This window comes from Panthera onca, chromosome X (genome assembly GCF_046562875.1).
Source record: "Panthera onca isolate mPanOnc1 chromosome X, mPanOnc1 haplotype 2, whole genome shotgun sequence".
NCBI lineage: Eukaryota > Metazoa > Chordata > Mammalia > Carnivora > Felidae > Panthera > Panthera onca.
This window is the reverse complement of record NC_138357.1, coordinates 34,992,787-35,019,398: the sequence shown is the minus strand read 5'-3', so window position 1 is coordinate 35,019,398 and position 26,612 is coordinate 34,992,787. Positions and strand designations below refer to the sequence as shown.

At 41.8% G+C, this 26,612-nt stretch overlaps 1 protein-coding gene across 7 annotated transcripts in view; it reads right to left on the bottom strand.

Moving 5' to 3' along the window:
* The window catches only part of IL13RA2 (interleukin 13 receptor subunit alpha 2), a 47,912-nt gene that overhangs the window by 6,740 nt on the left and 14,560 nt on the right, over nucleotides 1-26,612 (bottom strand). For 2 of the 7 annotated variants that reach the window (XM_081794364.1, XM_081794361.1), the window contains exons 2-7: nucleotides 10,448-10,571; nucleotides 7,561-7,712; nucleotides 6,384-6,537; nucleotides 5,750-5,870; nucleotides 2,404-2,588; nucleotides 1,344-1,489 (exon numbers count right to left, since the gene is read on the bottom strand). In XM_081794364.1, the coding sequence (XP_081650490.1) occupies nucleotides 1,344-1,489; nucleotides 2,404-2,588; nucleotides 5,750-5,870; nucleotides 6,384-6,537; nucleotides 7,561-7,712; nucleotides 10,448-10,538 (849 nt within the window). In that variant the 5' untranslated portion in view covers nucleotides 10,539-10,571. Of the gene's footprint in view, nucleotides 1-1,343; nucleotides 1,490-2,403; nucleotides 2,589-5,749; nucleotides 5,871-6,383; nucleotides 6,538-7,560; nucleotides 7,713-10,447; nucleotides 10,572-10,840; nucleotides 10,927-11,621; nucleotides 11,688-13,872; nucleotides 14,005-14,857; nucleotides 14,874-26,612 lie in introns of those variants that run through there. The other 5 variants (XM_081794360.1, XM_081794359.1, XM_081794363.1 and 2 more) reach the window with 5 other exon arrangements.

The window sequence follows — 26,612 nt, the reverse complement described above, 5'->3', positions numbered from 1 at the left end:
CGCTGAGGAAATTACTTCCGTTTCGGCATTTCAAAGGGCTGAACAGTGTTCCTCATCCAACATAAGAGCTTGTCTTTTGTTGTAACTTTTCTTGGGAACCCGGCATCATGTAGTCGACCGGGAAGAGCTGCGTGATTTGATTGTAAGTCAGTCCGCTTCCTTGGGACACGTAAATCAATTCATCTGTATATGCAACGAACTGATTAGAACTAATGACTCCCTTTCGGTCTCCACCACTCTCTGAGTTGGAAACCAATGAATAAAATTAACATGACGACGTGGGGCTGAAGGCAGCATCACCTCGTTGGTGCCGGGGGTAATTGGTCTTGCAACCATCGCCTGTTTTCCCAGTTAGCCCCTCTTCTGCACAGCAAGCAATTCAGACAGCCCTGCCGGGGTCTACTTCTGACCTGATGCTTGTTCCTCAAGAAGTGGTTTTTATGTGCGTGTTTTTTTGTTTTGTTTTCATTTCACCTAAGGCCTTCTCATAACCCACCCCACAACTGCCTTCGGCAATTTTGATTTATTGGCACGATATTGCAAACAAGTGACTCGATTATCTCTGAAACCCTAATAGAGCTTTAAAATTGGTATGACTTATAGAGAAACAGAGATACCATATGTTTTCACTCTTAGGTGGATCCTGAGAAACTTAACAGAAACCCATGGGGGAGGGGAAGGAAAAAAAAAAAAAAGAGAGAGGTTAGAGTGGGAGAGAGCCAAAGCATCAGAGACTCTTAAAAACTGAGAACAAACTGAGGGTTGATGGGGGGTGGGAGGGAGGGGAGGGTGGGTGATGGGTACTGAGGAGGGCACCTGTTGGGATGAGCACTGGGTGTTGTATGGAAACCAATTTGACAATAAATTTCATATATTGAAAAAAAATAAATAAATAAAATAAAATTGGTATGACCGATCATGCTTTCAGACTGCAAGCAAGCATCTTTCTTTTGTCCGCCAAATTATACGGTTTTCTGAAAATCAAGACACATGTCATACTCTATTCCTCGTGTGCCTAGCAACCTCCTATGTGAACCTCCTATGGGTTCACATGTTTGCTGTTTTGTGCAAAGGGCTACGCTGATAAAAATAAAATCCAAAAAATAAAGGGCAGGGTGACCGCGTGGCGCAGTCAGTTAAGCGTCCGACTCTTGCTTTCAGCTCAGGTCATGATCTCACAGTTGTGAATGAGCCCTGAGATGGGCTCTGCACTGGGGGGGGGGGGGGGGGTGGAGCCTGCTTAGGATTCTCTCTCTCCTTCTCCTTCTGCCCCTCCCCAACTCGTGCTCTCGCTCTCTAAATAAATAAATAAGTAAATAAGTAAATAAACGCAATGTTCATACCACCCAAGTTGTATCATCTTCGGTGAATTCAATTTCATAAATAAAGCATTTTGCCGGAATGGGCCCTTGAGGCATGCTCCATTTCAGGTTCACTTCCTCTGAGTTCTTCACAGTAAGACTAAGGTAGTCTGGTGGCAACGGTTTAACTGAAAAGCAAAAGGAAACCGTTTCAACACGGAGGTTACTAAGTTGAGCGGTCGCTCTTATCAAAAGCTAGGGACACCTAGTGACGGAAGCCTCTAAGATAAATCAAGTGGCTCAAGACTAATCTCTATAATCTGAATTCATATCAAACCTGCTTGCCAACCAAGACCAATTTATTGAGAAACGTGGCTATTTTGGAAACTAATTTTTTGATAAGTCGCATATTGCCAAATATTAAAGCCCAAGAGAAAAGTTAGACGATCCAAAGCATTACAGTCATTTTTTTCCATTTGGTAGCATTAGAAACAACGACCACAACCATTACTGCTACCGTTTTCATTAATTGCTAGCTCTTATTTAGAGCGTATGATGTGTCAGTCACCGAACCAGGGGTAAACTCACTCATGTCTCACAATAAACCTATGAAGTGTCCTCTATTATCCTCATTTTACTGATAAGGAGATTGAAACAGATGCTAAAAGTAACTTGCCCAAAGTCATACAGCTAGAAAGTGGTAAATCCAAGATTCATAGCCAGGCATGACTAACTCTAGAACCTGTCATTCTCGTAACTGTCAGAACTAGGAATTCAGACTCAGAATATACAACTATTCGCCTACTGACGTGTGAAATCCTCCATCATTAACACTAGACAAAAATACTGTACAGGAGACCGACTTTTGGAAGCCGGGGAATACACTAAATTTGAAATAAAAATTCTAAAAAAATTATTCTTCATTCAATTCCTTATCCCTGTACTTCTATATTTCATAAGAGGTTCTTCATAGGCTCGATTGGCCCTCCTTTTTCTGGCTTTGCCTTTCCTTAAGTTTCTCTATATCTCTGTCTCCATCTTTTCTCTGCCATGTGGTTGTAAATGGACCAAGCTAGAAACAATTTAAAGTTGTTTAGCTCACCTATATTTTGAAGCTGAAAAATAAAATAGCTGGGTCTGATAGAATGAGAGTCTGATGATCCATTAACACAGATGTAGAAATCTTTATAGTCTGATGCCTCCAAATGGGGAAACCTGCATCCAATATTTTGTCCATCAACCTTGATGTAATCAGGACACTGTGTGGCATGGTCCAAGCCGTCATACCTGTAAAAGAAGTATTGCTGAGAACTGTGTTTTCCAGTATCTTGCAGTATTGTGGTATTCAATTTTCAATTATCTTAAGATACCAAGCGAATAAAAAAGTCATGTAATGACATGCCATATTGATCGAGCACCAACTCTATGACAAATCCTATGTCATAAGCTAGGGATGCAATAGTAAGGAAAGCAGGCATAGTCCATAATTTCGCAGAGATTACAATCTGGTGGGGGTTTGAACAAAATCTCAAAGATAAGGCAAGGATTCTGACTCATGCACTTAGGTTATGTTGACTTGCCCATGGGATTTGTGAATCAAAGAGTAAGATTTCTATTTTAAAAACCTGGAGTTTACATACATAATCCTGGACGATACTGCCTTTTTTATATTGTACCGGAGAACTTATATTAGAAGAAAGCAGACTTAAAAGCAGACTTACAAAATACTGTCATATTTAATAAAATGAATGAAATTCCTTTGAGGAGACAATGCACATCAAGAGATAAACCTCAGAAAAGTCAACAGAGGGGTCAAAATGAAAAAGAAGAGGGGCGCCTGGGTGGCTCAGTCGGTTAAGCATCCGACTTCAGTTCAGGTCATGATCTCATGGTTCGTGAGTTTGAGCCCCGCGTCAGGCTCTGCCCTGAAAGTGCAGAGCCTGGAGCCTGCTTCACATTGTGTCTCTCTCTCTCTGCCCCTCCTCTACTTAAGCCTTCTCTCAAAAATAAATAAATAAATATGTTTACAAATGTTTTTAATCACAAAAAGAGAAAGAAGAGCTGTCTGGCAAGTAAATATCTAATTTCCCATCCTCTCAGCCAAGAAATGTTGCCGTATCATTGAAAGTTAACCTCTTTCCCGTAATAAGGCTAACAGGAATTAGGGAGGATTTCCCTACTGATTTTCAAAGCAACAAATGCCTGGTTTATTTTCCTAAAGAACAGCTTGCAACGCAAAATGTGACATCTGTAAAAGCAGTCAAAATCCCTTTTGAAATTAAGTCAATCTAGCAGTTGATAAGGTGCTGATTTCAAATATCCAGACTCTACTGAATTCACTTTATGCCAAGTATTTAGTATGTTGCTATTGTTTGTTTGTTACCCCAAGTTGTTACTTATTTTCATGGTGGGGGAGAACGTTTTATGATAGTGAAAATATACTTTATTTTTTAATACAATAGCTGATAGCGATATACTGGCTGTAGAGAAAGAAAAGAAAATACGAGCATTCTATAATAAGCTTAAACTTGCCTTTTCAAGTAGCCAAGTATTTACTTTGCACAGAACTAACTACTTGATTAGTTCACCTGATTAGAGTTTGGGAGACTTGAGTTCTAGGCTTGACTTGACCCAGATTTATGTTGTGCCAGTGGGAAGCCTGCTGGTACCCTTATTTTCCAGTTTCTAAGATGTCAGTATTTCTCCCTCACTAGTAAAATGAGGATAATGTGGAAGAGGGTAGGGACTTTGCTTATTCACACTTTCAGCCTTTTTATCTAGAACAATGCGGGCATTTAATAACTTCTTTATATTTGTGAATTAATGAAAAAATAAATTAGAACATAGAAATTGACCCCTCTGATTCCAGATGAAAAAACTGAGACCCCCAAAAAAGGAAGACTGCTTGCCCAAGACCACTAAGTTAAATGATGCCAGAGCAGGGATTAGAACCCAGTTCTCAGGATGCTTAATAGCTTCTACCTATCACTTATATCTTATCATTTTTCTAAAGAAAAAAACCAATATAACTTGGGCCTGAAACTCACAAAGAGTTACACTTTGTCTTCTCTTGCTTTTTACTGTTATTTAATAAATGCATAAATTCCAATACATACTTATCAGTGTACAAATACTCTCAGCATTTGTTTCATTCATTTAATGAATATTTTGTGATAATCTACTATAGGCCATAGCACAGCTGAGACAGTTAAGAGAAATGTAAGAAACAGTTCCTGCCCACCAATCTCTTAAAAATTTAAGGGAGCAGGGGCGCCTGGATGGCTCTGTCGGTAAAGCACCTGACTTCAGCTCAGGTCATGGTCTCATGGTTTGTGAGATCAAGCCCTGCATCAGGCTCTGTGCTGACAACTCAGAGCCTGGAGCCTGCTTCCAATTCTGTGTCCCTCTCTCACTCACCCCTCCCCTGCTCGTGCTCTCTCTCTCTCTCTCAAACATAAATAAAACATTAAAAAAGTATTTTTTCATTTAAGGGAGGAGACAAAGCGCACAATATGTGACAAAAATTTAAATGCCATCCAGACAAGTAATTGAGAGCTATAATATGTAATAGTTCAGAGAAAAACTGAACAGAAGTTGATATGATCAATAAAGGGTTAATGAAATTGAATACCAGATGGGCTTTGAAAGACAGATGAGAGTTGGTGAGAAAGCCAGAGGGCATTCCAGATAGCAATGCACACAGAGGCATAAAAGATCATAACACGGGTGAGAAAAAAAAATGTAGAGATGAGTATAAATGGGGTGGACCATTCACACTGGTGACAGGAAAAGGTCATGTTGGAAAAGCAGTGATACAGAGAGGCAGAAATTTGAACGCCACCTTGGATTTTTATCCGGGAGGTAATGAGTAGCCACTCGAAGTTTTGGAGCAAAAGAGTGGCATATGAAAATAGGAAGATAGGAAGATAAATCTGGCTACAGCGTGCAGAACGAATAGGACAGGAAGAGATGTGTGACCTTAAAAAGGAGTGTCAGAACGCAGGGTTCAATGTTACCGTGAAACAATGAAGCAATGGTGGAGATGGGAGATTCAAGATGGCTGTAAGTTTCCAAGCCTCAGTGGTCATTAAAAAAGAGAAGTCAGAAAAAGGATCCAGTTGTAACAGGTGCCTGCTTTTTAAAAGGCGCGAGTATAGAATATGACGAAAGTTTTGAGGCTATAATCGTATGTATCTGAAGAACACAAAATTTAATCCGGCACGGGAACAACGCTGGAATCTTTCTATCACCCAGAGAGTGCCTTTCCAGTAGCTACAGCCTAAACCTACTTCTTCTCGTCGAAAACTCCAAATAGTTGTAAACAACCTTCATCGTAAATGCTACTCTGAAGAATACTGTATTTCATTTAGTGAAAATACTACTCATACAGCAGATTCGTTTTTATAGATATTTTCTTAATATGGGATTCTTATTATAAAAATACTTACCAGTAAAACAATTGATAACTGATATGAAAATGGACACCCATACCAGGTTTCCAGGAGCAGAGTAAATATTGCCAGTTGTAATACACACAATCCATTTCCTGAATCTTGGTTTCCTGACTTCCTAAGGAATGAATGAACTGTCAATGCTTGAAAGGCACCATGATGACTCATTTGGGAAGTCACTATGCAATTTTAATTCATTTCTTTTGACCCCTCCTTTTCATTTAGCAGTCAACATAATCAGAACTATACCAAAAGGAAGTTGTTAGAAATCACTTCATTGTAAGTGGGGCATGCAAAATCAAAACCCTTTGAGGGCTCATTTAATGATACTAGCGTAAGCATATGCAAAAGCACTAAATGAATATTTCTATGATGCTCTGAGCAGTTGGGTAAACACTCACATGCATATTTACTAATATGACTCCCAAACGGGGAACTATATTAACCTAACAAGATGGGTTTGCTGATTTAAAGGATTCAAAAAGGCCAGTCACCCACTCCTAAAAAGAATTCTATTTGTTGCCACATATTCACTTCTACATAGAGTCTGATATATAAGAGTTAAGGGGCCCTAGTTCCCATATGGATTGTTCTGGCAGTATTCAATATGAAAGGAGAGCTTTGTTTTAACCTTGTGGTGATTTCCAGTAAGTAGCTTCTGACCATAAACTTTGAACTTCTGATCCATTTGTGCAGTGCGGGGGCAGAAGCGTGTGTATCTTTGCTTCAACGCCTTTGTTAAGATCAAACCCGTCGTTGTAATGTAGATTCTTGGTAATGATGGTCTGTTTGATAAGAAGATGAGACAAAGTCAAGCTTATAAGCAGAGACAGCATCGTGAGCCACATCATTACAGCTAAGAAGTCACGGGGGCGGGGGGGGGGTTCTGAGTGTCTAAGAAATTCCTCATGATTATCTGATACAAAGCCCTAGATACAATCCTGGCAGAGCTCATTTGTGCATATTATATCATGCGGTGAGATCATTTGAATATTAATATATTATTCAAAATAACCCCCAAAAATTCTGAAAAAGAGACTCTATGGCAGGAACCTGACCTATGATGAAGTTGAAATCAAGAGAATTTTCAGATACCATAAGCATATTACATGACAGATGACTTATCACATTTCAAATATCACATGAACACTTCAGGAATCATATACAGTGAAACCTGGGAGGCAACTGGACTACAATCATGTCATTTATCCTTGTGTTCCCGATACGTAGCCAAGTGCGTGGTACAAAAGGATCCTCCATAAATGTTTGATTTGAATGGTCTCTTGAAACTGCCTAGCTGAATTAGGAAGGTAACAGTATGCTTCGCAAAACAAAACTCTTTGAGCATGCTTGACTATGTAGTTAATAAGTCAATAAATGTTCACTGAACACTGACTATAATATATGCAAAGGACTGTGCTGTGTTCTATGGGGCCAGTACAAAGATAAATGAGGCTTAATTTTTACAAAGAGAAAGCTCACAGTCCAGTAGCATACGTAAGACCCATATAGAAGCATATAAGTAACTGGAAAATACAATAAAATGTGTATTATTCAAGTCCATATTCCATGGGTGGGACCACGTATTTTGTTTCCCCCGGACTTCTAATGGTAGTCTTAATACTGGGGAGGATGCAAATAGATGTGGCAGGACTCAGGAGATAGCAGCGGGCACGGCACCTTCTTATTTCCTAATAATAGCTACGGAGAGACAGGAATTAGAATGGACAGGGACATTAAAAATCACAAGAAAGCTCCTAATAATCGCACTGCTATTGCAAGATATCGCAAGCGTGTGCTTTACTTACCTTCCAGTCTTCACTATCGATGTTTCGGTATTTTAATTCATATTCTATTGTGCATTCCTCAAACTTATCCAGAAACAGTGGAGGTTGCCATTGCAAACAGAGATAACCTAAGTATCCTGGGTCTACTATCTCAAAATCCCGAGGAGGATTAACTGAAAGAAAATCCATAAAACATTTTTACTTTTTTGTCCTGTCTCTTACGGCAACAATTGCTAAGTCTAGATTACTTCCCTATGTCCATCAGCTGGTGAATGGAGAACTAAACTGTAGTACATCGATACAATGGAATATCATCAGCCGTAAGGAAGAGTGAGGTAGTGATACAAGCTACAGCATGCAGAACCTCAAAAACATTAAGCTAAATGAAAGATGCCAGTCACAAAAGATCACATGAGACCAATTTACATGAAATACCCAGAATAGGCAAATCCATTGAGACAAAAGTCAATTCGTGGTTGCCAGGGGCTGGAGGAAGGGAAGAATAACAGATGACTGCTGATTAAAGATTTGATTTTTTTTTTTTTTGGAGAAATAGAAATATTCTGGAACTGAGGAGTTGGGGCTGTTACACAACTCTGTGGATATGCTACAGACCGCTGAACGGTACACTTTAAATTTTTTTTTTAATGTTTATCTTTATTTTTGAGACAGAGAGAGACAGAGCATGAGCGGGGGAGAGACAGAGAGAGAGGGAGACACAGAATCAGAAGCAGGCTCCAGGCTCTGAGCTGTCAGTGCAGAGCCCGACGCGGGGCTCGAACTCATGAAGCAGCGAGTTCACGACCCGAGCGGAAGTCGGATGCTCAACCGACTGAGCCACCCAGGCGCCCCTGAACAGTACTCTTTAAAAGGCTGGGTTTTATGTTATGTAAATCATATCGATAAAGCTGTTAAAAAGTCTAGATTACTGCTATATGCAAACATGACTTTGCCTAGCGCGGTACTAAGTTTTCATAGATACAAGAAATTCCACATGGAGTTATCTCTGTGGTTATGTAGACCAGAATTTGCCCTAGGATGGGAGCACTTGATTATGTAAACCTAATAGCAAGAGCCAATCAGTATTAATTCAGTGTTTATTATATACATATAACATCCTGGCAAAAGGGATAGAAAATGTAAAATATGACTACTATGGCTAAATGCCTGAAGAATTATTAACAAGCAGATCTTGTTGTTCAATTCTGGTTAACTGAACCCTCTCGCTAACTAAAGTTCAGAGCTATTCCTAGAGTATGGCCAACCAGGGCCATTCTCTGGACGGACTTAAGAAAAACTGTCAGGCAGCTGAGCAGAGTGGCATTAGGAAAAAGCCCGTTTTATTTGGGGGTGGGGGAGGTAAGGAACAGTGCAAGGCAATAGCTCCTCCATCTAGTGATTTAAAAAAAAAAGCTTTTTAGTGTTTATTCATTTTTGAGAGACAGAGACAGAGCGCCGGTGGGGAAGGGGCAGAGAGAGAGGGAGACAGAATCCGAAGCAGGCTCCAGGTTCCAAGTTCCAAGCTGTCAGCACAGAGCCAGACATGGGGCTCGAACTCACAAACCGTCAGATCATGACCTGAGGCGAAGTCTGACGCTTAACTGACTGAGCCACCCAGGCCATCTGGTGACTTAAAAAGCAAACAAACAGAGGCGCCTGGATTCTGCGTTTCCCTCTCTCTGTCGCCTCCTCCCCCGCTCATGCTCTCTCTCTCTCTCTCTCAAAAATAAATAAACATTAAAAAAAATTTTAAGGGGCTCCTGGGTGGCTCAGTCCGTTCGGCTCAGGTCACGATCTCACGGTCAGTGAGTTCGGGTCCCACATTGGGCTCTGTGCTGACATCTCGGAGCCCGGAGACTTTTTCAGATTCGGTGTCTCCCTCTCTCTCTGCTCCTCCCCCACTCACGCTCTGTCTCTCTCTGTCTCTCAAAGATGAATAAATGTAAAAAAAAATTTTTTTTAATTTAAAAGATAAAAAGCAAACAAACAATAGTACCACCCTCATTTTGCCTTTCTGCTAATAAATTCATTTCGGCCCATTTATTTTAATGCTGGATTTCTTAATACTTATTGAGGTGAAGAACCCACAAAAAAAAAAACTGTGGCACAAATTATACTTTGATATTGGGACGCCCGTGTACCAATAAAGAAGGTCTTCTACTGAGGTTGAAATGACAACCCCACTGCTTCAACTCTTACGGGTAGAAATCTTTGTGAAATACATTGTTCTGATTACCTTCTGCAATAAGAAAAATTCAGTAGACATGATTTAGCAATTCTGTGGTCATTTTTAACTCTTACTTGAATCTCTGTATATTTTTCGTATGTATCTAATTGCCTTAAAAGTTAAGGATAGCAAAGAAAGTTTCCCAGTTAGCTGAGTAACAGGCAATGAGGCATCACATAAGCAACTTATTTCTTAGAAGACTATACAAAAAGGTATGGAAAGTGTCTTTTAGCTTGGCTTTCACTCTGCAAAGTGTTCCTTATCATTAGTTACCTCATATGTGAGCCTGGCTAGTGGGAACATCTTTTGTGTATGGACTTCCTGAAATATTTCCAGTAACAATCCATCTACTTATTACGCATTTTAACAGGGTAGGTTGAAAAGACAGTTAAGGGGCGCCTGGGTGGCTCAGTCGGTTAAGCGTCCGACTTCAGCTCAGGTCATGATCTCGCGGTCCGTGAGTTCGAGCCCCGCGTCGGGCTCTGGGCTGACAGCTGAGCCTGGAGCCTGCTTCTGATTCTGTGTCTCCCTCTCTCTCTGCCCCTCCCCCGTTCGTACTCTGTCTCTCTGTGTCTCAAAAATAAATAAACATTAAAAAAAAAATTTTTTTTTTAAAAGAAAAAAAAAAAAGAAAAGACAGTTAATACCCCAAATTTTAAAACTACTCCGTTGTTGCTTTACCTTTTATCTCAGCATTTGAAGACACAGAACTAAATGCTGTGCAAATGAGTAGGCTATAGAAGCATAGGACATCCAAGTGAACGAAAGCCATTTCTCCAAGATTCAATACCTTGAAATAGCCACTCTGAGAAGGAAAAATACAACATTTTAACTTTGTCTTACTTCAAACAACCAAATGACTCAATGTAATTAAAAATGCATTCGGAAACTCCTGTGCGCTTTCTTCCAGGATTTGGAAAAACTGCCCCTTTGAACGTGGAAACCAAAAAAAAAATCAACTTTGGAACCGAAAAACTGGAAAGGGAGGATTCCAGTCTCGTTTTTCTACAAGAGCATGAAAAAGGCGAAACAAATGTACCCCAAACCCCCCATATCCCTTCATACCCACCCCACCTAAGGAGACCTTCCCGTACATGGCATGCTAGAGCCAGGATAAGATGACTTCAAACAGCCTTCAGCCTGAAGACTGACTGAGCCAGACCCACCAGAGTGTCACTGGCTCACAGTGGGAATTATGAGATCATCGATCTCCATAGCAATCCTCTCTCCTAGCAACAAGAAAATACACTGATACATGTACTCTTTTTTGAGATTTAAAAAGTATTTGAAAGTTATCTGACAGCTAAGAAAGCATAGAGACTACACCAAAGCCTCGGATACCTCTTTGCTCCATTTCTTCATAAATATTAAATCACTGTCCTCTACTCTTTCCTGGAAACATCTTCACAGTTGCCCCGACCAGAAACCTGGGCATTTTTCTCAACTCCTCCCTCTCCCATATAGCCTCTCCATTATCACTGCCCCTTCCATGATGAGGATCTTATCGTCAGGATCTCATCATCCAGTCTTTCCTGCCTCCAAACCATTCTCCATACCACGCACAGCAAGAATGACCTCTCTAAAAGGCAAATCTCACTTTTCACCCCTTTCTTAAAACAACACTTCACTGTCATAGAATACAACCTAACAATCTTTACTTTCTTGAAGGATATTGATTGATCAGAATTTAAAGGATTCGTGTCTCCACGTACCTACTTGATCAAAAACCACTCTCCTTTCAAAGAAAAATCGCTACTCCCAGCTCTGTACCTGTCCTTGCGTCTATATTCCTGGAACCAACAATTTCACAGGAAGTTAAGGAGTAAAGATCACTATTCCAACATTCCGGGATTACCTTTTTTTTCTCTGGTATAAATTCACCAAGTAGGAGAGACCCTTTCTCCTGTACCACCCTCTTCAACCTACCTGGCCGATCTGCAATGTTCTAATGTTGGTAAGTTTCCATTATTACATCATAGAATCTTGGGACCAAACTATTAAAGCCAGCATGTATATTGGAGACATTAGCCCAGTCACGTTTACATATTGGGAAGTAAAACTCAGACTTGCTCAAGATTACAGAGCAAGTTAGTAGCAGGGCTGAAGTAGGACAGAACTATGATTCCTAATCCAGTGTATTTCCACCCCTCTTATGCTGGATCCCACAAGTTTGACGATCATGAACGCTTTTCCTCTGGGACTCCAGTATTTAAGTCTTCCTTCAATTAGCTAGCGGGGCTGAATCACAATACCATGCTATTTTTTCTAGGTCTCATAAAAGCATAACAGAACAGCATTTCTCTTCCTGGGGTCCAATAAACCTCTCTCTTCAACTCCTCCTTCCCCACGTGCAAACCCTCTGCTGTCCTCTGAAGCACCTGTACGTAGTAGGTAGGTCTGGTCAACAGACCTTCCACAGAGCTGCTCTCATGGATCGAGGTGAACACACTGGTTACTTTTGCATCCAAGGCAGCAATCGGTCTGACGAAGGGAAATCCTTTCATATTACCAATAAGGACTACGACGATCAGACCCCCCCTTAAACTGCTCCCAGAGACGTCTTAAAGTTCTCTCCCCCGAATCAGTCTGTCCTTACGTATTTCATAGCCCCGTGTCATGTGAAGTACAAACGGCAAGAGTTAAAAATCCCTCGTTTGGGGGAGCCTGGGTGGCTCAGTCAGTTAAGTGTACGACTCTTGATTTGGGCTCACGATCTCATGGTTCGTGAGTTCAAGCCTCGCATCAGGCTCTCTGCTGTCAGTGCAGAGCTGGCTTCAGATCCTCTGTCCCTTCTCTCTTTGCCCCTCCCCCCCGTAAATAAATAAATAAATACATACATACATAAATAAATAAATAAACGTTTTTTAAAAAAAATCCCTTGCTTCTACCCTTTTTATAGGCTGCCGAAATTTGACTCGGGCTATTAAATAGCACTTCCTAGATCAGCCCAATGCATTTACAGTTACGGTCCCACTCAGACTTCCTCACACAAATGAACATGAAGACAACTCTTTGCTTGGCTTCTGGGTTACAAGATGGCCGCTTGTGTAGTGAGGTACTTTATATACTATGTGGTTACCAGGAAAGACAGAATTTTTCACAAGCGAGGAAGGGACCTGAAGACAAAGGGAAGATGGGGGATGAAAATGCAGACACACAAAGTTTAAAAATCGTTTCTGATATACTCTCCACTCCCAGCCCACAGTTAGCAACCAAGCATCTCGTCTCAACTCGTTGTTTTTTAAAAAGGAGGAAATACCACGGGAGAAAGGCGAATTGTCCAAACTCACACACCTTATTGGTGGCAGAGCTAGGACTGAAAACCAGCTCTCATGAGCCCTTCTCACTGACTCGAAAATAAATTTTCTTTTTATAAGGAGGCTGTCCTACACCTACCCATCTTACCGGAAGCCTCCCCTGAACCTTGGTCAATGTACTCTCACCACCCAAACCATCAACCCACCACACAGTTTTACCATTACACCATTTTTGGCAGAGTAATAATCCAACAAGCTTTCACTGAGCACCTTTGTTCTGCCACATACTATTCCAGGTAAACCTTGTCGAAGATACAAGGCGCAAGTGACATGTCGCAGTATCTATGAGAGCAACAATCCTGCTACGACTTATTCAGCATTCAGAGCATCCCGGGCACCGCCTTGTGCTAAGCATTCTACATACATTATATCATATAATACTCATAGTCAGCATTGGATGGATGTACTCTTTTCTTTCCCATTTTAAAGACTAGACGCTGAGACACAGAGAAATTAAACAATTCCCTGCAAGTCACAGAGACCGTACATGGTGAAGCTTGGATCTGAATCCAGTCTAGTACCAAAAGCCCTTGATGATAACCAGTATGCTAGGCATTTTCCGTTCCTAAGATCAGTGTGGATGGCAGCTTCCTGTTTCTACCCACTCAGTTTCACACATTACTGCCTAAACTATTTCCCACTGAGAATCTCCTTTGGAATGGCATGCCTAAACGATTTCCTGTTTTCAGCCTCACTTCCCATCTCTTCAAAGCCGTGCTTCATACTCCCCTTGTTCTAGGAGCCGGCTGGGATAATCCTGGCATAACTGGAGAAACTCCAGGTACTTACCAATTATCTGGTTTCTCAAGAAATGAGTTATCAGAGGCAATTATCACAGGTCTTCTTTTTTTTCTCTTCTCCACTTTGGAGACATTAATTAGAATCTCTAATACTTCCCTTCCTGTCTTATAATCAAGCACACTGGAAAAAAAAAAAAAAATAGATAGGTGCTCCTGAAATAGCCAGCAGGCCAGAACACAGATTCTACAAGTCACAAGATGGGGGAGGTTATGGGCAGGGCAAAAAGCAACTAAAGCAAATTCAGAATCACAGCATTGTATGTAAAAGCTGGCAGGACTAATTGATCTTTGGATAAACAAATAGATACATAGCTGAGGAACTCGTTATATTAAAAGGCACAATGGTGTATCAAACTGGGTTTCAGCCCTGCCTCGACCACTGATGTTCTTGGAGGGAAATTATAATTCAGTTTCCATCTATAAAGTGGAGGTGAGGATGCCAGCCTGGAAGACTTGGGCTGAAGATTAAATTAGACAATGTATGTGACGGTATGCTCTGAGCATGCTCTGTATGCTTCTGAGCACCTGGCTACTAGTCAAAAATTTGAAAATAACTTGTTGCAACCCTACACATTTGCCCCTACTAATTCAGCAAAATTGACCCGTCCACCGTTGGTAAGTAGACACTTATTATTAACCTCCAACTTCCCCCACCCTTGTTCATATATCAGTTGCGTTTACTGATATGTGTCTTCATAATAATTAATTTCAGGCATTCGCCTCTCTTTTTATAGCTTACAAAGAATATACTGAATTATTTCAACACCCCTGCAGGTGTATAAGGTTGGTATTAAATATTTACAATCAGTAAAACTGGGGCTTAGAGAAGCGATGTGACAGGCACAAGGTCTCACCGGCTGGTACGGGTCTGTGTTGAAAGGCAAGGGAAAAGAAGTAAGGGACAGAAAAATGTGGCAATGCTGAGAAGGTAGTCACTCGCATAATATGGCTTTGTAGAAAAGTTCCTTTCCTACCTTGGCAAAGAAATACAGAAAGATTATTCCAAAGCATATGAAATGACCGCAGGTCGTCGTTTTGTTTGTCAAGGCAGCAACCACGTTACAGAGACAAATACCTATTGATTAGAAAATAATGAATGGAGTTTGACAATGTCCCTAAGATGACTTCTTAAAAAAAAAAAAAACACGTACAAAAAAGTATGGCCGTGTTATTTATGTTGCCGTCAGACTGAAAAAAATCAGCGTTATAAAACTTGAAACCTTCCATTCACATTATTTAAAGTGTCTAGAGAAACAGCCAGGGCAGTAAGAATAGGGCTGGGAGAAAAAAGAAAATGGCAACATCTCTAGAGAAGTAGAGCTTGAGGAGAGAAAAATGGAAACGTGGAGGGACCAATTTCCTCTCATATCAGTTAATCCGCTGTGTATCCATCCATGGTTTCAGGATGTGACTCAAAAGCACTAGCTTCCTGAATAACGAATCTTGTGTCAAGGAGACTATCCAACATGTACAAAGGTCTATTCATAGCTTCTGGCATATGGCCATGACTCAGCATCATAATCAGCACCTCTGGAACCCGCCAGACCCCGAGGCCTGACAACACGCTGAGATCAATACAAATACACGGCTCAGTAACAGTACAGTCACATAGGAACGAGTGGTGAGTCAAATCTGATTTAGATAATAACTAGCAAATAATCTGTTCTTCAGACAGATTCATCGTTCTTGCCACTCGTCAAGTGTGATTCATTTCCCACAGAAACACACAGAAACGTTAGACACATGCTGAATGACAACAATCACTGTAGACCAAGGAAGGAGAGGTAGGATCTCTCTTCAACAAATATCACTTTAACAACTGGTTCTGTATAACATGACATTGCATATTGATATTTATGAAATATGTTCAATGAATCTTGTAAAACATAGGTCAGTCATCTTACTCCCTCATTTTTCTTTTACATTTTTTTCAATGTTTATTTATTTTTGAGAGAGAGAGAGAGAGAGAGAGAGAGAGAGAGAGAGACTGAGCGTGAGTTGGGGGAGGGGCAGAGACAGAGGGAGAGGCAGAATCGGAAGCAGGCTCCAGGCTGAGCTGTCAGCGCAGAGCCCGACGCGGGGCTCGAACCCACGGACCTTGAGATCATGACCTGAGCCAAAGTCAGACACTTAATCAACGGAGCCACCCAGGGATCCCCCCCACCCCGTTCTTTTTTTAGATGGTTTCCTATAAGACGTCCTGAGTTCATCCAGCTAACAAGTTTCCTAAAGCACTCTCAAAACCAGTGAATTCGGTTTTGAGCTACAACGGCAACTGCCAGGTTCACAGTGTTAATTCATGAAGCAGTTTACATATTTCAGAATTAGTCCCTCATCTGAGCTGATCAGAGCTTTATTAGTTCATAATCCCACCCAACAAACCGCCAATAGGCTTTTGCAACCCTTTAAAAAACCCCCCACTTCATCCACTTTTTAGAACTGGACAAATTGCTATTATGAAATATACCTTACATGCTATTCAAGTGAAGTCACACTGTAGAGCAATGCAGTTATCTTGATAGGCACCACTTCTCTGGAACTAGGAAAACAATCTCTTTTGTTCAACACCCTTCTCGTTCCCAGATGCTCCCAAATACGTGTCAGCAAGCAAACACTGTGTACTCAAAACACTCACTTCGCGTAACAATTTCAAAAGTAAATAATAGAGGGTGCCCCACCCCCTCGAATTAAGTAAAAACAGAATACAAAATGTACAATTGTACAATCATAGCAGGTTTTATATGACTTCAAGATTATTCTACCAGTATGTTCCTTCATGTTCATGAGGCTTCAATTGTAAATACATGAAAATACGATATTATACGATATTAATTATAGAAAAGAATGTTAACGAAAACATATAAATATTTCTATTGTGTATTCATTATTTACCAATTAGTTTTGGAAGCCTACCACATGCCAGGCAATCTTCCAGGCATGAGGGATACAACAGGGAATAAGACAAAAACACCTGCCCTTTTGGAACTAACTTTCTGGTGTGGGAGACAGACGATAAACAGATCGTTATAATTTCTATCAAGAAAAATAAAGCAGGATAATTTGAAAGAGAGTAATGAGGACTCCTTTTATTTTTTTATTTTTTAATTTTTTTTAATGTTTATTTATTTTTGAGAGAGAGAGACAGAGTGCGAGCAGGGGAGGGGCAGAGAGAGAGGGAGACACAGAATCGGAAGCAGGCTCCAGGCTCCGAGCTGTCAGCGCGGAGCCCGACGCGGGGCTCGAACTCACAGACTGTGAGGTCATGACCTGAGCTGAAGTCGGACGCTTAACCGACTGAGCCACCCAGGCGCCCCAATGAGGACTCCTTTTAAATAGGATGGTCAGGGAATGCCTCTCTGAAAAAGTGGCATGAAGGACTTCCATGAAGTGAGGAAATGAATCAGGTAAAGACACAGGAGAAGAATCTTCCAGGCGGAAGGAATAGCACAATCGAAAGCCCTGAGGTGGGAATCAGCTTTGCAGTTCTAGAAATAGCAAGCCCAGTAGGACAGAAAAGAGAAAAGGTTACATGATCTCATAAAGATAGGCAGACCATGGTCCTGCATTTCCCATTTATTTTAGGAAAGGGGGAGGCAGTTGCACAGTCGTGAGCATGGTGACGTGATGTAACTTACATTTTCACAGGCTGCTCTGTACGGAAGGAAGAGGTAGGAGCAATAATGCAGGTTAGAGCTGACGGTGACATGGATCAAGCTGAAAGCAGTGGGGACCCTGATGGGATCTACCAATGGACTGAGTGTAGAGTATCGGAGGACGATGCCTCTATTTTTGTCATGGGCAACGGGATCATCGTTGATGGGGCCTGGGGATGATGGACAAGAGTTCAGCTTTGGATGGTTCAGTTTAAGCTGCCTAACTCAACACCCAAGGGGAGAAGATGAATAGGCGGTTGGACATTTGACTCTGGAAACTCAGGGAAAGACCAGAGCTACAGATATATATTTGACAGTCACCAGTATATAGATAGTATTAAAGCCACATGAACAATTGAAGTCCTCTAGGGTATACTATAAAGTAGATGAAATAAAGAAAAGAGAACCAAGGCCTGAGATCTGGGACACTCTAATCCACAGAGGTGAAACAATGAGGATATACCAACAAGGGAGACTAAGGCGAGGCCAGGGAGGTAAGAGGAAAACATCTAGAGTTTTTGGTGCCCCAGAAACCATGTAAAGAAAAGGGTTCAAGGAGAGAGTGATAGACAATGTCAAAAGCTGCTGACAGGACAAATAAGATGAGGCCTGAGAATGGTCTAATCGATTGGGAAAATGGGAAATAACTGGGGACCCAGGTAAAGGAAAAATTGGAGTATCTGGAGCAAATCTCAGATTAAAGTGGGTTCACAAAAGGATAGATGGGCAAATGGAAACCATGAGTATAGATAACTCTGCTGAGGAGTTGGCTATAAAGGGACACAGGTGCTCCATTTTTTTTCCCAAATTTTTACTTAAATTCAAGGTAGCTAACATATAACGTAATATTGGGTTTCAGGAGACTGTAGTGATTCGTCACTTACCTAGGACACCCAGTGCTCATCCCAACAAGTACCCTCCTTAATGCCCATCCCCCATCTAGCCCATCCCCCCACCCACCTCCCCTCCATCAACCCTCAGTTTGTTCTCTATAGTTGAGTCTCTTATGGTTTGCCTCCCTCTCTGTTTTTATCTTCTTTTATTTTTCCTGCCTTTCATTTTTAAAACACCGGAACATTCTCTCTTCTTAATACACTTTCATTAGCTCTTCAGCTTCAGAATAATACTTCCCCTGGTCACTTGAAGATTAAACCAGTTTTGGAACCTTGTAAGCTTACTTTTTAAAAGTGCTTATGACAGGGGCAACTGGGTGGCTCAGTTGGTTAAGCTTCAGACTGTGGCTCAGGTCATGATCTCTTGGTCTGTGAGTTTGAGCCCCGGGTCAGACTCTGTGCTGACAGCTCAGAGCCTCGAGCCTGCTTCAGATTCTGTTTTTCCCTCTCTCTCTGCCCCTCTCCCACTCATGCTCCATGTCTCTCTCTCTCTCTCTCTCTCTCTCTCTCTCAAAAATGAAAAAACGTTAAAAAAATTTTTTAACTGCATATGACAAAAAGAGTTATTTTTGTACTTGTATGCAGGCAGAGATTGTTTTCCAGTGGACTTATTGCCCTTCCTAAAAATGAATTTCCTATTTTAAGACAACTGGTTCTTTATAATCATCTGCTTAAAAGCTCTAACTAAATCCACTTCATAATCCTAAGTGATAGATCTACCTACCTACCCACTTTCTCACTGTTTTTTTGTTTTGTTTTGCTTTGCTCTTCATTTTGAGACAGAGAGAGCGTGAGTGGAGGAGGGGCAGAGAGAGAGAATCTCAAGCAGGCTCCACGCTGTCAGTGCCGAGCCAGACACGGGGCTCAAACTCACAAACCATGAGATCATGACTTGAGCCGAAATCAAGAGTCAGACGCTTACCTGACGGACCCACTCAGGCGCCCCTCTCACTGTTTTCGATAGCTGCTTTTGAACCTGGGTTAGACCATGTTTCCTAAGTGACTTTAGAGTCTTCTCATCAAAACGGAATCTCCGAGTCTCTATTTTTCTAATCTGTCTGATGGCTGTATGGATGCTGACACGGTCATAGGCATCCATCCAGATCTTCATTTCCCAGACATTTCCTGAGCATCCATTTTGCACTCAAGGCTACAGATACGAAAACAAGCAAAACGCACTGTTCCCTACACTCGAGCCTACTCAAGGAGCAGTCAGAAACACAGTTACTCACTACACACCGAGTAGAGTGGCCAAAATCTGGAACACCACCACCAACAAATGATAAAGGGGATGTGAAGCGACAGGAACGATCATTCATCGCTGGTGGGAATGCGAAAGAGTACAGCCACTTTGGAAGACAGTGTGGTGAATTCTTCAAAGCTAAATATATTCTTACTATACCACCTAGCAATCGTGCTTGTTGGTATTTACCCAAAGAAGTCAAAAGCTACGTCTACACAAAAATCCAAGCATGGATGTGTTTAGCAGTTTCATTCATGATTGCCAACACTTGGAAGCAACCCAAGATGTCTTTCAGGAGGTGAATAGATACATAAATTATAGTACATCCAGACAGACAATGGAATATTATTCAGTGCTAAAAAGAAATGAGTTATCAAGCCATGAAAAGACATGGAGGGGGGGCTCTTGGGTGGCTCAGTTGGTTAAGTATCTGACTCTTGAGTTCAGTTCGGGTCATGATCTCGTGGTTCGTGGGTTCGAGTCCCGCATCGTGCTCTGTGCTGACAGCTAGGAACCTGGAGCCTGCCTCCTCTTTCTGCCCCTCCCCCACTAACACTCTGTCTCTCTCTCTCTCTCAAAAATGAATAAACATTAAAAAAAATTTTTTTAAAAAGACATGGAGGAGCTTTAAACACCTATTACCTAGTGAAAGAAGCCAATCTGAAAAGGCTACATACTATATGCTTCCAGCTATATGACATTCTGGAAAAGACAAAAGCATGAAGATAATAAAATGACCAAAGGTTGCCAGGGGTTGGAGTGACGGAGAGGGATGAACAGGCAGAGCACAGAGAATTTTTAACGCAGTTTGTGTCTACACAAAACAAAGACCAACATTTCTGAACATCTTTTCAGCTACATGACATGTGCTTAAGTTCTGACCCAAAAGATATAAACGGAAGTGTTATCTCCAATCTCTGGGTCATGCCTTTAGAAAGGATGGTCCTTGGAGCGCCTGGGTGGTTCAGTCTGCTAAGTGTCTGACTCTTGATTTTGGTTTAGGTCAGGATCTGAGGTCATAGTTGGGAGATCAAGCCCTGTGTCGGGCTCTGCGTGGAGTGTGGAGCCTGCTTAAGGTTCTCTCTCTCTCTCTCTCTCTCTCTCTCTCTCTCGTTCTCTGTCTCAAACAAACAAATAAATAGCAAACAAATAAAATAAAAAAATAAAATAAAATAAAAAGAATGGACCTTTTCATTACATTTTTTTTAACGTTTATTCATTTTTTGAGAGACAGAGCGTGAGTGGGGGAGGGACAGAGAGAGGGAGACACAGAATCCGAAGCAGGCTCCAGGCTCTGAGCTGACAGCACAGAGCCCCATACGAGGCTCGAACTCACAAACAGTGAGATCATGACCCGAGCTGAAGTCGGACGCTCAACCGACTGAGCCACCCCGGCGCCCCGCCGCCCCCCCCCCCCCCCAGAACGGACCTTTTCTCCTTTCCCCATTCTGCTGCTTAGAATATGGTCTTGGCAGTGAGCCACCTTTGAACAAGTAGATGAGGGAAACACCCTAGGTGTGGCAGAACAACAAGTTCAGAGTAGCCCAGGGCTCTTGACCTCATGCAGTAAAGCTGCATATTCTTTCTGCAGCCTTGGATTAGCTACCTCAAGACAGTCATGTGAGAGCAAAATAAACCACTTTCTTATTTAAGCAAAACCCATAACCTAACTAGAGAAGTATTTAGCATTGTGTATTAAAATACTTTAAAAGTTCATAACCCTTCAAGCACAAATTTCCAAGAAATAAAAGAAGTTTGCATTATTACAGTCCAACCCCTCGTTTTCTACGTAGCCTGAGTCAGAAGCTCGTTCCTGTAAAGGGTCACAATTAAGCTTATGCCGCACTTCCTTTGAAGCCTCCAAGCAGATACTCTGGGCAGGGGAGGGGAGAACATACTGAACCACCCCACTTGCAAATATTACAGCCACAAAACGCCACAGCAGAAACTTTTCACCAAAACACACACACACACACACACACACACACACACACACACAGTCATCCACAAGAGGATCTAAGTCGTCGAGGACTCTCCAAGGCCCTCTGGAGGTTCTGCTGATGCACTCACATAGTTTTAATCACATGTAACTTCCCCTTTTCCAGATATTGACAGTTCATCCCACACGCTTTGGTTGTTATCAAGATGCCCTGGAGTTCAAGCGGCCTGTCGAGAAATCAGTACCAGCTCTATCAACAGCGTGCGCTGTTCTTCCTGCAAAAGTGCTAGACGAAGCACAAGGCTGATTCCACAATCAGAGATTAATCACTGCTGGGTGAGCAAAGCCAAACGTGCCTAGGGAAAAGAAAAAGTACCTGTAATAGAATCACGCCTTTTAAAACGTGGCTTTGTCTTCCTTTGCCTGAGCATCCAAGGGAAAGTTAGAATGACTAATACCTCCGACCCCCCAATTCCACTTCATTCCTTAGAAGTGGGTGGGATGCTCTTTGGGAGCAACGACGCCCACTTGATTCTATCGACACTTACTACCAAAAGGCAATGAGATATGTGTACAAATTTACACACACGCATACACACACACACACACACACACACACACACACTTGGCTTCTACCATGGCTTATATATAAATGAGAAAATAGAGGCCAGAGAAATAAAATGATTTTCCCATAATTCCATTTCTTTTGAGCTTATGTTTTTAAGTACTGCCACTCTGATCATTTTGCTGCTTTGCAAAGACTTGACTGCTTTTTTCCAAATTCATCCGTCAGATTTTCCCTCTTCTCCTTTCTTTTTTTTTAATTTTTTTAATGTTTATTTCTCTATCTTTGAGAGAGAGAGAGAGACAGACAGACAGAGTGCGAGCGGGGGAGGGGCAGAGAGAGAGGGAGACACAGAATCCGAAGCAGCTCCAGGCTCTGAGCTGTCCACACACAGCCCGACACGGGGCTCGAACTCATGGACCGTGAGATCATGACCTGAGCCCTCAACGGACCGAGCCACCCAGGCGCCCCCTTTTTTCCCTTTCTTTATGCGATCTAGATTAGCTTCCACACCCAAAACTAAACTTGCCTCTCTGCTTTTTTATCGTAACTTCCTAACAAAATCCCAAATCCGAATGAATTCAACTCTCAGGTTTCCTCTGTGCCTGTCACTGCGCAGGTGGGTGCTGATGGAAGAAGTCCCACAGTAGATTAGTTTCATGATAAATTCCTAACATTCCATTTTAAATAAATCCACAGTACCGCTCAAAAACACCATTATGGGTGTCTGTTCAACTTTACTCCAGTACTGACAACAATGAAAACCTTCCTCTGATGTCTTTCATTCTTTTTTTTTTTTTTAATTTTTTTTAACGTTTATTTTTATTTTTGAGACGGGGGAGACAGCATGAAAGGGGGGAGGGTCAGAGGGAGAGGGAGACACAGAATCGGAAGCAGGCTCCAGGCTCCAAGCCATCAGCCCAGAGCCCGACGCGGGGCTCGAACTCACGGAACGCGAGATCATGACCTGAGCCGAAGTCGGACGCTTAACCGACTGAGCCACCCAGGCGCCCCTGTCTTTCATTCTTTTATCCCTTCTCCTCCAACCTCAGCATATGACCTGGTCTCTTTAAAAACAAAATTAAGCTGTCAGACGCAAACTCGGTCATCTTCATGATTCCACACATTTCCCGCATCCTTTCTTCCTTCCCTCCTGCTATAATAAACGAAGTATATGTCCTACCCATCTAAGGTAAAACACATACCCTGCCCACGTTATCAGAACCTTACAATTCAATGCTTTCCTTCTCTCTTTAATATCGTCAAAGTACATAAGATGTAGGTACAGATATACATCTCAGTCACATACATCCCACTCGCATTCAAACATGCTCTTTACTCCCTAAACTTAAAAAACATAAACTACCTTGCCCACATATTGCCTCCAGCTACTACTGCTCCAATCCTTCCTCACAGCCAAATTTCTAGAAAGAGTCGTCTATACTTGGTACTTTCTCCACACCCCCACTCACTCTTTATCCTTCCGTTTCCTTCTAGTTTCTTCCTCCATCCCACCACCAATCCATGACTCTCTTAAAACAGGTCCCGCTAGAATAACTAATGACTTCCTGGTTACTGAATCCAATCAATACTTTTTATTCCAATCTTCTTTCTCTCTTGGTGGCATTCACCTGTTTATCACCATCCCTGAAACACTACTCCCTTGGCTTTTCTGACAAGAGCGTTCTAGTGTCCCTTCCATCTCTCGGACTACACTTTTCAGTTCTTTTTTAGGCTTATCCTTCACTTATCCTAATATTTCACGTCAGAGTTCTTTGAGGCCCTCATTTCTTCTGACAATGCGTTCTCTCTGGGTGATTTTATCTACTATCTATTTCCACATCTTCCATTACCATCAATACGACAATGGCTTTCAGACCTTTATCTCTCATCCGAACTAGCTAGTTGGCAGTGACGTCCATTCAACAGTACAAGCCAGAAACCAAAGAAACAGTCACCCTAAACACCTGATACTGTATCTCCTATGTCCAATCTGCAATCGGATTCAATCCATTTTTCAAACCTCCCTTGAAACTCCTCATACCCATCCATATCCCTCCCAGGCTAGTCCAAATCACCATCATAATTTGCCTGGACTGTTACAATAGCTTCTTTAAAAAAAAAAATCTATATTCAACTTTTAACTATCACCTATGGACACTAACAAACATTTCTTAAAGTAATTTCTAGGCCCAACATGGGGCTTGAACTCATGACCCCAAGACCAAGAGTCTCATGCTTTTACAGACTAAGTCAGCCAGGAGCCCCTACAATGGCTTCTTAATACATCTCCTCGAATTTACTCTGGCCCTGCTCTATTTCCACACTCCCTTTCTTCTGTTTTCTAAGTGCAAATCTGACTATGCAACTCTCCTGCTAAAAATTCTTCAGGGCTTCTTCGTTATCTTGGGATAAAGATAAAAATTGTTTACTTGGTCCTCAAGGTCCTAAATACTGTGGCATCTGACTACTTCTCACCACTCTCACCATATCTGCCTGGAATATTCATCTCTCTATCACTCATGGTCAACTGTGAGGCCCATGACGGGAGGAACTGCTTCTGCTTTTATATTAACACAAGGCCTATCACAGAGCAGGCAACAAGTGTTTGGTGAATGAATGAATGAATGGACCGCTATGGCTTTAAGACTTTTGTTTGGGAAAGCTGACAGACTCCTGATCCAAAATACACTTACCAGTGCTCTATCATGGGACCTTGATACTTTAGCATCTTCGGTCACCAAAGGATTCTTCTCAATAATATTCTTGAGGGGCAGTTGGTTAAGTGTCCAACTCTTGATTTCGGCTCAGGTCATGATCTCACGGTTGTGAGATCGGGCCCCACGTCGGGCTCCACCCCGAGCGTGAAGCCTACTTAACATTCTCTACCCCCCTCTGCCCCTCCCCAACTTGCACATGCGCGCCTCTCTCTAAAAAAAAAAAATAAAGAAATAATGTTTTTGAGCTATGTAAGTAACAAACTAGCACTTATCAAAGAACAGCAGAAGAAAGTATATCTTCCCTGGAACAGTGATGAATCCCACTTATGCAGATTATCTTAAAATATCCAGATAATCCTTCCATAGATGATTTCAAAACACTGATGGACAACGTAATTCACTTTTCTCTGTTTCAAAGAACATGAATACACATGGGGACTAGGAATACTCAAAGCATTAATGTAACTTATCAACTCTTTCCTTTCCTCTGTTTCTAGTACCAAATGGTAGCATGACTTCCCGAGCAGTGTCCTAAATAGAAACATAGGAGTCATTCCAGATTCCTTTTTCTCATTTATCGTCAACCACCATTTCGTACACGCACACACACAATATCCTAAAGATTCCATTCCCTAAATACCTTGGGGGTCCATCCATATCACTCCATCTTCATTCCCACGACTCATCCTAGCCCTTAACATCTCCTGATGTATTTCCATCTTCTAACAAGACAGATTCGTGTCATTTTCCATGCAGTAGTCAGTGTGACCTTTTCAGAACACAAATATGTCCATTTAAACTCCTTCACTAGCTTCCCGTTGTCCTAGAGAATAATTTATAATGATAGCTCACAATTCAACAGACTCACAGTGTGCCAGTGCTTTTGAAAGCTTTTCACTGTATTAATTCACTTAGTCCTCACCACAGCAATATGAAATAGGTCCTGATGTCATCCCTTTTTATCAATAAACAATAAGGCAACCGAGGTCCAGAGAAGGTAAATGATGATCACAGGATCTCATAGCTGATAAGTGATGGAGCCAGATTCAAAGCCAGGCAAGAGTCATTCCAGAATTTGTGCCCCAACCTCTATGTTGTACTGCCTGTCATAAAATAAAGTACCAATTCTTTAGCATGGCAATCAACACTTTCCATTATCTGGACCTTACCAGCACTTTGTCATTTCCTGCATGTAGATCTTAAAAAGTAGGGTCTTGTCTTATCTCTAAACTTTCGTCCATGCAGGTCCCCTGATACCAATACTGCTTTATGCAGCCTACTCACGGATTCCTCCTCGTCACTGAGATTTAGCTCAGATAGCAGCACTTCCCTCCGTATGCTTTCTGAGTACTCCTTCTCCTAGACTAGACTGTGAGTTACATCTACACTCTTTACTGAAATATTAGGAAATGAAATTCTGCAAAAGCACTTGCAATTTAATGACGGGAAGAGACTCATAAACAGACAAGTAGAAGGATGCCTGGGTGGCTCAGCCGCTTAAGCGTCTGACTTGGTCTGGGGTCAGGATCTCACAGTTCATGAGTTCAATCCCCGCGTTGGGCTCTGTGCTGACGGCTCAGAGCCTGGAGCCTACTTTGGATTCTGTGTCTCCCTGTCTCTCTGCTCTTCCCCTGCTTGTGCATGCTCTCTTGCTCTCTTGCACTCTCTCTGTCTCCAATATAAATAAGTAAACATTAAAAGAATTAAAAAATAAAA